A 13,773-nucleotide genomic window follows, 5' to 3' on the forward strand; every position below is an offset into this window, starting at 1 on the left:
TTATTTTCTTCCTTATATGCCATCGGCGTTAGTCAACCGTTAGTCATACACCATTAAGAGAGAAAAATGGCAATTTTACCCCTAGGATAAAATTGAGATTTTGCACAATGTCATGTCTAATTAAATAATCTTGGATGATAGAAAGACAAGTGATTTCTATTTTTCATCAATGAGAAGAATTAGTGGATCGTGACCAATGAAATCCATGATCGTACGCATGATACCCTAGAGGTAAAATGGACATTTTCTTTCTCTTAACGGAATTAAACTAACCGTTGACTAGCAACAATGGCATGTAAATAAGAAAACTAGTTGTTCAACGCTATATTATAAAACTCAGTTTTTTCAATGGTATATTGTAGAATTCATCCTTTGTCAATGTTATGGAATGGATTATCTCTTTTTTTTTTCAAACCCTAGTAACCAAATAAAACTCAATGGTACTAATTAGATTATCTCTTTTCCTGAATTCTATGCATGCTTAAATGGATGCATGGTCATTTAAAACCAATCACATCGCCTCTTGTGCCATTATCTGACTGGGGCTGATGAACAATGCAAGAATGACAAAGAGTTAGTTGACAGGCTGCTCGTAAATACAAGCGGCCAATGCTGATAGCAGTTGATGCTACTAGCATATATAAACACGAGCGACCAACTGCACTGTGCGTGTACACCATCTTAGCTGGAACGTGCATGCGTACGTTGCCCACATGGCGCTCAAGCGAACGCTCGCCGCCCTCCTCTTCTCCCTGGCCGCCATCCACGGCATCGTCGTCGTCGCCGTCGACGCGGCCGCTGCCGCCGTGCCACGGGGTGGGAGCGCGCGACGCATACCGGCTGTCTTCGCCTTCGGGGACTCCACGCTCGACGCGGGCAACAACAACCGCCTCGTCACCGCGGTGCGCGCCGACCACCCGCCCTACGGCCAGGACTTCCCCGGCGGCGCGCCGACGGGGAGGTTCTGCGACGGCAAGATCATGAGCGACTTCCTCGTGGAGGCGCTCGGCATCAAGGGCCTCCTGCCGGCGTACCACTCCGGCTCCGAAGTCCTCAGCGACGCCGACGCCGCCACGGGGGTCAGCTTCGCGTCCGGCGGCTCGGGACTCGACGACAGGACGGCGACGAACGCCGGCGTCGCGACGATGGCCTCGCAGATCGCGGACTTCAGCGAGCTCGTCGGGAGGATGGGCGCCGGCAAGGCCGGTGATGTGGTGAACAAGTCGCTGTTCCTCGTGTCGGCCGGGACGAACGACATGATCATGAATTACTACCTGCTGCCGAGCAAGTACACGCTGGACCAGTATCACGCCCTCCTCATCGGCAAGCTCCGATCGTACATTCAGGTTAATTTCTTCGCGAATTCCATTCGTTTCTTCAGGTTAACTCGGTCCATTTCTAGTGACAGCTACAATGCTGCAAGTTGCATGCGAAACCTTTGAGATTCGGAGATTAGTTAAATTAGTATCTATATCGACGTCACCGTAATGCCATTTTCGTGAGAAGTTCTCAGTTTATAACTAACTGTGATTGCACTTGTGCCAATGCCATTTTCGTGAGAAGTTCTCGCGCAGTTTATAACTAACTGTGATTGCACTTGTGCGTAGTGTGCTTTGTTCCTGGAAAGTAAGGATACTGATTGCACTTGCATTTCTGGCACGAGATCAGGTGCAAATGTAGTCCTTGATCTCTCTTGCTCTGCAAACAATGGCAAGAAGCAATTGCAGTTAGGGTAGTTAGGCACTCTGTTTCAATTTTCAACAAGCAAGATCGAATCCTATCCATCAACACAGTGGATCTGCCCATGCATGCTGCACCATTGCAACCTTCAAACGTGTCGAGTCCCCCAACCTCGCTGTAAAACCTGAATTTGACCTTTCCAAGATTTAACCATATGGTCAAACAATGTGCAGAGCCTGTACAACCTGGGCGCCCGGAGACTCCTGGTCGCCGGATTGCCGCCGGTCGGATGCCTCCCGGTGCAGATGACGCTGGCGGCGCTGAGGCAGCCGCCGAGGCCACAGGGCTGCATCGCGGAGCAGAACGCGGAGGCGGAGAAGTACAACGCCAAGCTCCGCAAAATGCTCACCAAGTTCCAGTCAACTTCGCCCGGAGCGAAAGCCGTGTACGCTGACATCTACACCCCTCTCACGGACATGGTCGATCATCCCCAGAAGTACGGTGAGTAAAGAGCTAACTTCTGAAAATCTGAAGCCGAAACCGATCGAAAAATTTCGGCGTTGTTTTTTGCAGAATTGACAGCATTTGATGTTGCTTTCGGAACTTCTGTTAACCCAGGTTTCGCCGAAACTGGCAAGGGGTGCTGCGGCACTGGGCTGCTGGAGATGGGGCCCCTGTGCACCGATCTGATGCCGACCTGCACGACGCCGGCCCAGTTCATGTTCTGGGACTCTGTCCATCCGACGCAAGCCACATACAAAGCTGTCGCTGACCACTTCCTGCGAACTAACATGTTGCAGTTCGATGATTAAATGTGGCTTAATTAATTCCACAACTTACTAGCAGTAGCTCTGAAAGGTTTGTACGCACTGTGACAGTACTTATAGTACATCTTTGAAGACCAACCATTGCAACTTCGTCTTCAATGCAACGCTTTACTTGCAACCATTACCGACCTGAATTGCTGTTGCTAGTTGTGCACTGGCTTTTTTTATCAGGCTTCTTGGGTTTGTTTGGTTTACGGTCTAAGAGCAAATACTATAAGTTTGTAAGCACTTTATCTCTACATACCATGTAGATTTATTTACTGTTGTGGAAGAGAGAAGAGATGAAAGAAAGAATTGAGCCATCCCTCGTGTAAAAGACAACCCCAATACAAACTTCAATAAATATATTTATTGAGATTTATGTTTACAGGTAACATACTGTACAGACTACTTCTTAATTTATATAGAGATGATAAAGATAAAATTGAAGGTGGCAGCTACCCTATCATAACACTTGCTCTAACTCAGCCAAACCAAAGAAAATGTCAAATTGCCATTGCCAAATTATTTGGCTTAGTTAAATACCTAAATACAACTTTGGTAGCAAACTAAACAAAAACCTAGCCAATTTTTGCCAAACTTTTTTTGGCATGGTTACACTCCCTCCGTCCTTAAAAAAAAGGCAAACCCTAAATTTCCGTGTCCAACTTTGATTGTCCATCTTATATGAAATTTTTTTATAATTCGTATATTCATTGTTGTTAGATGATAAAACATGATTAATATTTTATGTGTGACTTGTCTTTTTAATTTTTTTCATAATTTTTTCAAATAAGACGGACGGTCAAACGTTGGGTACGGAAACCAGGGTTTGTCTTTTTATTGGACGGAGGGAGTACATAGCAAAGAACCAAACAAGCCCCAAGATTACTGTCCTGCATCATCCACGGGGAACGACAGCCAGCCTGCTTGCCTTTAACTTCCTCCGTTTCATACTATAATACATTTTGATTTTTTTTCTAAGTAAAACATTTTTAAGTTTGATCAAGTTTATAGGAAAATTTTGTAACATCTACAATACAATTAATTTTATTAAGTCTAACATTAGATCTATAGTATGTTTGTTTTGTGTTAAAAAATATCGGTACGTTCTCCTACGAATGGTCAAACTTAAAAAGAATTATTTTTTAAAAAAAATCAAAACATCATGTAATACGAAATGGAGAGAATAGTTTAACTGCATATGATGGCCCCCTTTTTTTTTTGAGAACTCATATGATGGCCTGAACTCTGGTACTTCTGTAAACATCTGCAAGTGCCACTAGACCATGAGATAACCTCATCTCATCTCGGTTGCTGAGAATGATGAAACGCCTGCAGCTGAGAGGGAGCGCCAGGAGCCCAGGAGCAGGCCGCTGGCCAGAGTTTGATCCCTGGTACTCCTCCCGGACGCCGGCAACGGACCCATACCTTTCTACGCCCGCAGGCGGGGAGGGGATCTGACCGACGCTGCCGAGGTCGCTCTCCGGCGATCAAGGGGCTCATCTTAGAATCAGGAATCTGATGAATTCGAGGAGAGGCCACGAGGACTATCTTAGAATCAGTTTTTTTTTGTTGCAAATATCAGGATCAATATCATTTCCAATAGGATTGAGATTAATAACACCACCATATGTCTGAATCTTTATTTGTTTGTACTTTCAAAAAAAAAAGAGCTAGCTATAGCTGAATCATTGCAATTCAGTCATAGAGTTTCAAATGAATCTCTTCTTTCTATAAAGAAAATGTCCACTAAACACCTAAAACTCAGCATGCAAGCATAGTATTTATTAGCACTCCTAAAACCTACATACAAACATACCACATCAACCCATTAAGCACACAAAGTTCAACATGCAAGCATAGTAATTATACCTTCAATTCATTTCATTTTAAAACTAAACATATAGGAGTACAATGCTCAATCATCATTCTCAAATCATTTTTATAATATTTCAAACCAAATCATTTCATCATTTCTCCAATATCTAACATATATCCCGCAGCAAAGCACGGGGCATCATCTAGTAGTTTGCGACAGCAAATGACGCTTTAACCAGGGCAACAGAACATATCCGGAAAAAATGCACTTCCAATCCAAAGTCAGAGTAATTATTTCTGATAATTAATTAGGAATACTCGAGAAGGGGCGTTATGGTTCACATCCTCTTTGAGTAAATATGACAGTTCTAACAAACTAACATAGCCACAGAACTCCTTCACTTTCTTTGCGAGGGTAAAACATTATTTACAACAAAAAGAAAAGTACCTGCCTTCACAAAAGAAGAAGACAAATAGCATGTGATTGACAATTAGGCGTAAACTTTCAAGCGGTTCTATCAATTAAATAGCAGGTAAATGAAGTGGGCTCTCTTGACATCAACATCTATGACCAAACCTTTTCCAGATTTTTCCCGAATTGAGAATCTGGTAACCTGTTGCCAATGAGCTCCCGTAGCTCAAACTCGCTGGGAAATCTCTGTTCGGATAATTTTGAGAAAACCTGAAGAAAGAAATTGAATTGAGTTAGTGTATCGGGTACAAATGGAGACATGGAGCGCATAATGAATTAAGCTTCGCAAAAGAAAAACCAGGAGAACTTCATACACACAAAGCAAAAGTTAACAGATGGATTGCGTAAGAAATTAATCTTGCAAAAAAAAAAAAAAAACCAGAACACCTCAAACACACTAAACAAAGTTTAGTAACTGTGTTCTAAAAGCCAGCCACCTAGCCCACCAAATTGCCAATTAGTTGCTAGGAGCTGGTCTACCACCCAACTAGCACCTAGCGCCTGGTGAACATTATTAAGTGATCAGGACAAAGATTGCACAGTTCATTTAAAGGGAATAACTACAATTGCAAACCAGTTTTAGGAAACATGCAAGCTACTCTTTGTTTTGAAACAGCTAGTCTACTGATTATTACTAATTTAGTATGAACCCAATCTAATCATTCAAGTGTATCACTACACACAGCAATGCAAGGGTCTGAAAAAAATTGATGGCAACTAGGGGGTCTTGGGATTAGAACTCCAATAGAAAGATAAATGGACAGTCAACTTGCACATATAAATGCAAGATATAGCTCTCTTCTACAGCAACTTTACTCTGGCTTCAAGGTTTCACCACTAACTGATATTGTGCCACACAACAGATCATTTTGAGTCAAAGATTCAGCTACAGAGTCTAGCATCATTGCAGTTCAGCTATGACTGAGGGCTCCAAAATGCCAGTTTCTTTCGAGAGAGATTATATAAATAAAGAAAATCCCATTGAAGCAAACCATAATAACTAGAAATTTTGGCACTAAACAACCATGGGTTATAACCATAGTAAACAACAGTTGCTGTACTGGTTTGCATAAAAAAGATCTTATGGCTTTTTTTTTTTGGGGGGGGGGGGGGGGGGGGTGGGGGGGGATTCTAACATTACATAACACAAGCAAAAGTACTACTGAACCACTGCAGCAAAAAAAAGGATGTATGCATAACAAACATACCAATTGTCCATTGCAGTAAACTTCAAAGGCACCAGAACTTTGTAGAAATGACTGGGCGAAATTGCCAAACAGCCAGATTGTTGCCATTGTTCCAAATCTATTAGCACGGAGCGAGTAGTACCATGGAGGTGGAACCATTCCAAACCTAGGGAAAATCTGATCACCGGCCATTAATGTTGCCATTGCCCCAACTTGAAGAAAAGGTACAGCTTTGCTGAGTGCGCGTTTTGGGAATGGTGGAGGGTAATTTTCTAAAACGACATGAATACCAGGAAATGAGGTTTCCAGCATCTTCTTCACGGTGACTGCATTTCCCCTGCAGAATTCGACTTAAAGTTATCTGTCTAACTCACAAACCAATTCATAGAAGAGAAAACAAAAGGCATTTTCACTAAAGCATGTGAAAGAAGGTTCTGCTCCATTACATGTTGAAATAAATGGTCATCACATCAACACAAGTTTATTCATTTAAAGTCAAACAAAGATATGTTCAGCATGAACTCTTCTTTCTCTCAGTTCATCTCTCCTAGCATGCCATGGGCATAAAAAAGGAGCAAAAAACACAGCGAAGTCCACAGAAATATAGCATTCCAGACTCTATAATAACCCACGAGCATAAGTGGGTGCGAACTAGGTCAGAGAGAAGAGTTAGAGCATTCCTGAGAGGATGAACCAAGATGTTTGGAGCAAAACATGCTCATTCACAAACTAAAAGAATATAAATGAATGGACTGAGAATCTGCATTCTTACCCAACAGACACTAGAAATGCATAAAAGAGAGTAGTTAGTGGAACTATGTAAGTGGTATTCTTCTCATCACAAGCTATTCACTTCAAAAAAATAACCAAAAACATATGAAGGCACTCAAACTCAACTCATGGCGCAAGCCTTGTGTCAAAAAATAAATTAAAGGACTGTTGGTTAGTGAATACAGAAAATGCTGGTGTATCTTTGAATTAAGAAGATGAAAACAGAAGAATACGATATTATTTTGAAAAATAAAATGTGTGTGCTTTTTTTTCCCATTGTGCAATACCATTGGCAAACAGTAAGAAGTTTCAGCGATGCTTCACAGGAAGCAGATCATATATGAAAATGTTAGAAGACAACTACCATCAGTCCTTATTATGGTCTTAAAAGAACTAGAAGACGACCAGTATTAGGAAGTACGGTACTAGAACAAGGTATGACTCCACCTATTTCTGGCTTCTGCACAGGTTACTTAGGTGTTATAATTACAGTCAACCAGCCATTCCCATCATGATGACACTTGGAGTTTGAGCTCATGGTATCAGCTCAGATAAGTTAGGTGCTCGTGTGTTGCACACTGAACTCAAATCTAAATTCAGAATGGATCTCATTTTGGGGCCTTACAGTAACAGAAAAGCTATAGGCCGGCCGTACAATAGAAACTTGTACTCTAGATATCAGTATGGTCAACGCGGTCTTAACTATTGATACATAGTTCTGAACCCCTGCGATCTAGGGCTACAAGGAAATCTGACGAAACCTGTCGGGTTTGATCTGTGATTCACTGGCCATTATTCGACACTATCGATTCTACCAAACCAGCTAACAACTCCACAGATGACAGAAGCCATGAGTAGTACATGGTTTTACCTATAAGAGCAGGAGGCGCAGAACTTCAACTCGACGGTGGTGCCGGAGGCAGGCCCATCCACCTGCGGCTCCTACAACACAAGAGTCAACAGAGAGGGAAAAGCACATGACTCGTCTAGTTCAAACTAGATCGAAGATCAAAATTGGCACTGGATCGAGCAGCGAGGCTCGGACTTACAGCAATCTGCGCGGAAGCGGCGGCATCGGCGGCGATGTCGTCGGGCTGGACGGCGTCGGAGGCCGCGTCGGGGCTGGGGTGGGGCGGCAGGTCGGGCTGCGGGGTGGGCAGCTGCTCCGGCCCGAAGAGCGTGACGAGGTCGGAGCAGAAGAGGAGGATGGGGAGGCCGAGGAGCACGAGCTGCACGCGGTCCATGGCGGCTGCGCTGCTATCCCCTCTGCTCCCGGGGTCTCCGCCTTCTCGGGCTCTCGGCTTCCAGAGGGCGTGACCACAGATTGAAGAAAACCGGAAGGGGGGGACACGTCACGCAAGGAATTTCGACGCGCCGGGAGCGAACAGCCCGGCAGGCCGGCACTGGCAGGCCGTCGATGCCAGTGGGCTGACACATGATGGGCCCACCGTTCAGGGCCACCTTGCCGGACGGAGCGATGGACCAGCCCAAATAGTCAAACACCCAAACCGTCTCGAATTTCTCCCTCTGTACTGTCTTTTTTGAAAGAAATATGCAGTGTACCATTGTAGTACTACATTGTACTAACGAGATAAAGGTTGTGTTTAGATCTAATCCAAACTTCTAACTTTTTTTATCATATCAACCTGTCATACATATATAACTTTTCAGTAACATCGTACCAATTTTAACCCAAACTTTTAACTTTAGAAGAAACTAAACACAGCCAAATTTGTGCCCACGGATATACCACCTACTATGTAGAACGGGTATAAACATTTGCTCATACCCATTATCCACGGTGCTATATGTCCTACGGATATGGTCATGGGAAAAACGATAGAAAAATAAATATAGGCTGCGTTTAGTTTTAGTGGTGAAAATTTTTACCGTGTCACATGGGATATACGGACACACATTTAAAGTATTAAATATAGTCTAATAACAAAAATAAATTAGAGAATCCGCCTATAAACTGCGAGACGAATTTATTAAGCCTAATTAATCCGTCATTAGCAAATGTTTACTGTAGCACCACATTGTCAAATCATGGAGCAATTAGATTTAAAAGATTTGTCTCGTAATTTACACGTAATGTGTGTAATTAGTTATTTTTTTCGTTTATATTTAATACACCATACATATATCGAAACATTTGATGTGACAGGGTGAAAAATTTTATCAGTGGATCTAAACATGTCCATAATCATTTGGCTCATACCCATTATCCACGGGTGCTACATGTTTCACGGATATGTTCATGGGCAAAACCATAGAAAAGTACATATGTCTTGGGTTGTCGGAAAGAGACACAATTGTAGTCCTCCAGCTTGGTGGGCTGGTGGCAACCAAAAGATGAACCTGGTCCAATGAGGAAAAAAAAAAGGAAACCTGACCCAAAGTGAAAGCACACGATAAGATCCAATCCATTATGCAACTTATGTAAGAAACCTTGTCCATAGTACGGTTTACTCTTAATAAAACTACTTAGGAATTAACCAGCAAATACAATGCATCTTTAGGTAAAACAAACATGGTTTTAATATAAAAACGACATTATCATTGTGTAACATACTAATTAGACACTAACTTTAGTACATATAAAAACAGTAGTGTCTTGTATACCTCACATGCCGGTTAGTTTTGGCGGGCAAAGAGGCAAAGCGAGCATGATTATTCATGTCCATTTACCTATTCGGTATAGGTTTTGACATGCCTAATCTTAACATGTTTACACTCACTATTTAAGGTCCCGTTTGACTGTTTGAGTTCATTGAAGATTAAATACGGATACGTAAAACTAAAAAACAATTAGCACATAATTAATTGAGTTTTAATTATTTTAAACTATAAAAATAAATTTATATGATATTTTAAATCACTTTATAGAAAGTTCCCATACAAAATATATCATTTAGCAATTTAAAAATGCGTTAACGAAAATCGAAATAAAATTTATATCCTAACAGCACTACTGGAGAAACCATCTTTGGTCGATTGTCCAAAAGCATTTTTAGTCCCGGTTTATAAGTGTAAGAGGACTATATGATCTTTACTCCTCGTTGATAACACCAACCGGGACTAAAGATAGTTCCAGTTCACCTCGTGTCAGAGGCTGTCAGGTCCCCAGAGATCTTTAAGGAGTAAAGATCATAACTTTAGTCCCGGTTGTTGTTTCCAATCGGGACTAAAGTTTATGTAGATCTTTAATCCTGGTCGGTGTTACTAACCGGGACTTAAAAATCAAAAATCTCTTGCACTAATCTTCAAAAAATTTTATCTCCTATTCCTCCCCCTCTCTCTCACACTCTTATCCTCTCCTTATATTCCTATTCCTCCTACTCTCTATCACAGTCTTATCCTCTCTTTCTCTAGGAATAAACGGCGCCGGCGAGGAGCGAGCGGGGCGCGGCGGCGACCTACGCACGGTGGCGGGGCCAGCGAGGCCAGCAGCGGGGCGCGATCGGCGGCAACCAGACGGGGGCAGTGGCGGCCACCGGCCTGGGGAGGTGACGGTAGAAGCAGCAGCCGAGGCAGCGGCGGGAGCCCGCGGTAGGAGGCGGCGGACGGCGGCTAGATTTCTTACTTTTTTTTCTTTTTTTTAAGAATTTGTGATTTATTGGATCTGTGTTATATTTGATTTGTGATGTATTTTTTTAGAATTTGTATTTTTTTGACAATTTGTGATGTGAATATTATGATTTGTGATGTTGTTACTTTGATTTGGGGATGTAGGAGTAGGGGTGAAAACAGTACGGAAACGGATGGAAACCATCTTTTATCGTTTTCATATTATTTTCGGAATCGGAATCGAAAACCCCGGATACGAAAACGGAATCGAATATTATCGAAACCGAAAACGGAGCAAAAACGAATCGGCGCGCATACGGTAACGAAAATTTATCGGAATAAAAAACCCCTCTAAATGATAAATCCAATTTTCAAGTCTCAATGGTCAATAATTCATCATAAAACACAATCATATAAGTCCAATTGTTATGTATCAATAGTACATCACAAAACATAACCTAAGGAATAAATTATCTATGTTTAAGAGAGTAATGCTGTTGATAAATCCCAATGCAGGAAAAAAATATTCTTATGTAATTTTAGATTTCCATAACAAATATTTTTTAAAAAATAGCAGCCAAACACCATAGTATTCACTATTCATTGCTTAAAAAAAGAATCCAGGGTATTTCAGTCACAAAACTTCTAGAAATTCCGAGAAATTTTCCGAAAATTCCGAGAAAATTTCTGGAAAGTTTCCGACTGATTCCGAGTTCCAACGGAAACTGCCCTTATCATTTTCGATTCCGTTTCCGAGAAAATATTTTCGAATTCATTTCCGTTTCCGAAAAATTCTGACCGACAGATTCCGTTTTTGAAAATAGGTCCGGAATTCGAAAAGTTTCCGTACCGTTTTCACCCCTATGTAGGAGCAACTCGATTTGGAATTTATGATTTTGGTGAGATTGGTGTGAAATCAATATTCAAATAACAATGAAAAAAAGAGACGAATAGGGACCAATGACCTGGCACTATCCTCGGGCCATTTTTAGTCCCGGTTGATGTTACTGACCAGAAAGATGCATCTTTAGTCTCGATTATATAAACCGGAACTACAGAATTCATAGTCCGGTTATATAATCAGAACTGTAAGGGGTTTACGAACCGTGGGTAAAAACCCTTACTCCAGCAGTGTAGAAAAGAATGGAGCCTTAAATGTTCAATCGGTAATAATTGCCATCCTTACCTGCAATCTCACCGTATCATTGTCGCCGGCGCCGCCAGATGCACTGTTGCTCTACACGACCATGCTAAAGGACACCAACTACAGCTGTTCTCTTTACCAAGTAGTACCACCACGCGATCTATTGTTCCAACACCCGCGCAAGTACGCCCCATCAGAATTGTGCGCGTTAGCCTGCAGTGGCAGCGGCTCCGATCAACCAATCATTCGGGCAGGCGAATTTAATTCCGCTGCAACCGCTCGACGTCGACGGCTCTCGTTGGTGTGTGAATGCGAGATCGCCGGGCGTTTACACGCTCCGCCCGGCAGTAAACAGTGCTTCGCACCGCTTTTATTAGGCCTCAACATGTGACCGGCTCGATCGTCCTGATAGACGGACAGCCGAGTGCCACCGAATTCAGCTCGTTCTTCTTAACGCGAGACTAGCTAGATACTACTTCACCTGCCCGCGATAATCGTCCAGTCTCCTGGAGAAGCAACACGAGATACGGAGCAAGATATATTGACAGCTACATGCTGCTACTGTTGCTGCATGGATGAACCAAACCAACCGATCTTGTGGCTGCTGCAGGTTCGCCGATCGGTCATGCAGTCATGCAGAAGATGGAGAAGAAGGGTGGTGTTGTGTTGTGTTGTACGGGCGCAGGGTAGATGATGGCATCCGAAGAAAAAGGAGGGCGGGAGGTGGAGCCCTGGCCAGCGGCAGCACAGCATCAGCTCGGTGCTTTTTCAGGCAAAGGTTTGGTACGGCGCGGGGGACTTTGCTGTCGCCGAGATCCGTTTTCCGGTAGCGAGGTCAGCAGTCGTTGGTTTTTGGGTGTCACCTGCTTGGGACGGACGACTGGGACCGCTGCTTCCTGCGCACGCTGCACGCAGCAAAGGCTTCTCCAATCTCTCTCGCCCCCACTGCAGATGTGACCGGGGAAATTGTTCAATGTTCTCTCATTTGTTTAAAAACCATTTAAACGGTTATAAAAAATTCTGAAAATATTTAACAATATTCATACAACACATATATACAACTCCACAAAATCTTAAGTCCAAACTCAACTCACACGCCGAGATATAAAAAAGACAAATTCAGCATATGAGTAGTAGCGTACTGTTTATATCTAAATTTGTCTTTTTTTTTTCGATGTGTAGATCGAATTTGAACTTGAATTTTGGTGGACTAGTAGGTATCATTATACTCTATATTGTCAATTTTTTTAGATTTTTTCATAACTATTTGCATCGAATTTAAAAGAAAAAAAGGTATACGAGGGGATATCCTCTCGAGGGATTAGAATCCACTCCCGATGTGACCGCTGAGCCCCTCCGTTTCATACTATACTGCTCACGATGAGATACAGTAACCGCGCGCTTTGCTATAGCTGCATGTTATGCTTTCGAATTGGCTGTGCACGACGGCGATCTCTCATCTCCCGCGGCTCATCCCGCGAGGAGAAAAAAAAAGAAGGCGAGGATAACCCTGTGACGCATGCGGGCAAACATGGCCACACGTAGAAACAGTCTCGTTACTTCGTTCACCGGTGATTTTTCATTTTTCATGCCTTGGCTGCCTCACAGGTCGTATTCTGCTCACTGTTGCATGGTTAATGTCGAAGCAAACGGGGAGGTTTGCTTTTTTGTCGAGCAGTCGTTGTCGCCCCTTGCCGTCGGAAGCATGGCTAATTAAGCCAAGATGACAGCCGTAGCTAGCTCCGCTTTGTCCCTGAGTGTTTCGGAAGCATTCGCTGTCCGGCCACAGATACACACACTTGAATTTGCTCATATTGGTTAAAAGCTGGAACGCTTTTTGCAAGGGTTTCAAAAATGGAAGGGAAGAAGACCTCCGTTGTTACCGATCCAAATACCGTCTACTAGTTTATTGCCGGCTAGAAGCTAGAAACGTGTAACAAGTCCATCTCACAGCTGTGTAAGTGTAGGTTAGGCTTTGGCTTTTGATCCATTGATGGCGTTGAAGGTTGGCAAGAGAACGTTGAAATTTTAACGAGAGGCTTCTAACGGTAGTTGCAACGGCCCACGTATTGTTGACATTTTCGCATTTCAACGTCTCGAGCTACAGGAACGATAGCGTAAACTACACTTATTGAGTGGTATAGACATAATCGCACAGTGACACACAAACATCACGCACGCAAAATCACGGCATATTGTTCCGCAGCTAGGCGCTGCAAAGACAGCAACAATACTATACTACACAGCTTCGTTAACACGATCTTTGACGGTCTCTGAAACAGTGACAGGGACAGTTCAGAAGGTTGAATCCTAAACACATCG

The 13,773-nt window shown here is 42.9% G+C and overlaps 2 protein-coding genes across 2 annotated transcripts; one reads left to right on the forward strand and one right to left on the reverse strand.

Annotated features, from left to right (window-relative positions):
- The first annotated feature begins 631 nt into the window (after nucleotides 1-631).
- On the forward strand, nucleotides 632-2,898 carry LOC127760633 (GDSL esterase/lipase At2g40250-like). The gene is made up of 3 exons (XM_052284923.1): nucleotides 632-1,346; nucleotides 1,914-2,181; nucleotides 2,299-2,898. The coding sequence occupies exons 1-3, from the start codon at nucleotides 714-716 to the stop codon at nucleotides 2,490-2,492; spliced, it is 1,095 nt and encodes a 364-aa protein (XP_052140883.1). The 5' UTR covers nucleotides 632-713; the 3' UTR covers nucleotides 2,493-2,898.
- A 1,691-nt stretch (nucleotides 2,899-4,589) lies between these two features.
- LOC127761113 (selT-like protein) lies at nucleotides 4,590-8,068 on the reverse strand. Its single transcript, XM_052285341.1, has 4 exons — nucleotides 7,787-8,068; nucleotides 7,609-7,679; nucleotides 5,988-6,303; nucleotides 4,590-4,989 (listed from the first exon to the last, which is right to left on the reverse strand). The coding sequence occupies exons 1-4, from the start codon at nucleotides 7,979-7,981 to the stop codon at nucleotides 4,873-4,875; spliced, it is 699 nt and encodes a 232-aa protein (XP_052141301.1). The 5' UTR covers nucleotides 7,982-8,068; the 3' UTR covers nucleotides 4,590-4,872.
- Nucleotides 8,069-13,773: the final 5,705 nt, after the last annotated feature.

Source organism: Oryza glaberrima, chromosome 1, assembly GCF_000147395.1.
Source record: "Oryza glaberrima chromosome 1, OglaRS2, whole genome shotgun sequence".
NCBI classification, from domain to species: Eukaryota; Viridiplantae; Streptophyta; class Magnoliopsida; order Poales; family Poaceae; genus Oryza; species Oryza glaberrima.

What these genes read in the sequence shown, in the direction of transcription:
- LOC127760633 (XM_052284923.1), top strand. Translation starts at nt 714, where the DNA reads ATGGCGCTCAAGCGAACGCTCGCCGCCCTCCTCTTCTCCCTGGCCGCC. An exon ending in AGCTCCGATCGTACATTCAG is followed by an intron (nt 1,347 to 1,913) that starts GTTAATTTCTTC and finishes AACAATGTGCAG; the next exon opens with AGCCTGTACAACCTGGGCGC. An exon ending in CGATCATCCCCAGAAGTACG is followed by an intron (nt 2,182 to 2,298) that starts GTGAGTAAAGAG and finishes CTGTTAACCCAG; the next exon opens with GTTTCGCCGAAACTGGCAAG.
- LOC127761113 (XM_052285341.1), bottom strand. Translation starts at nt 7,981, where the DNA reads ATGGACCGCGTGCAGCTCGTGCTCCTCGGCCTCCCCATCCTCCTCTTC. An exon ending in CCGCTTCCGCGCAGATTGCT is followed by an intron (nt 7,680 to 7,786) that starts GTAAGTCCGAGC and finishes CTTGTGTTGTAG; the next exon opens with GAGCCGCAGGTGGATGGGCC. An exon ending in TGCGCCTCCTGCTCTTATAG is followed by an intron (nt 6,304 to 7,608) that starts GTAAAACCATGT and finishes CGAATTCTGCAG; the next exon opens with GGGAAATGCAGTCACCGTGA.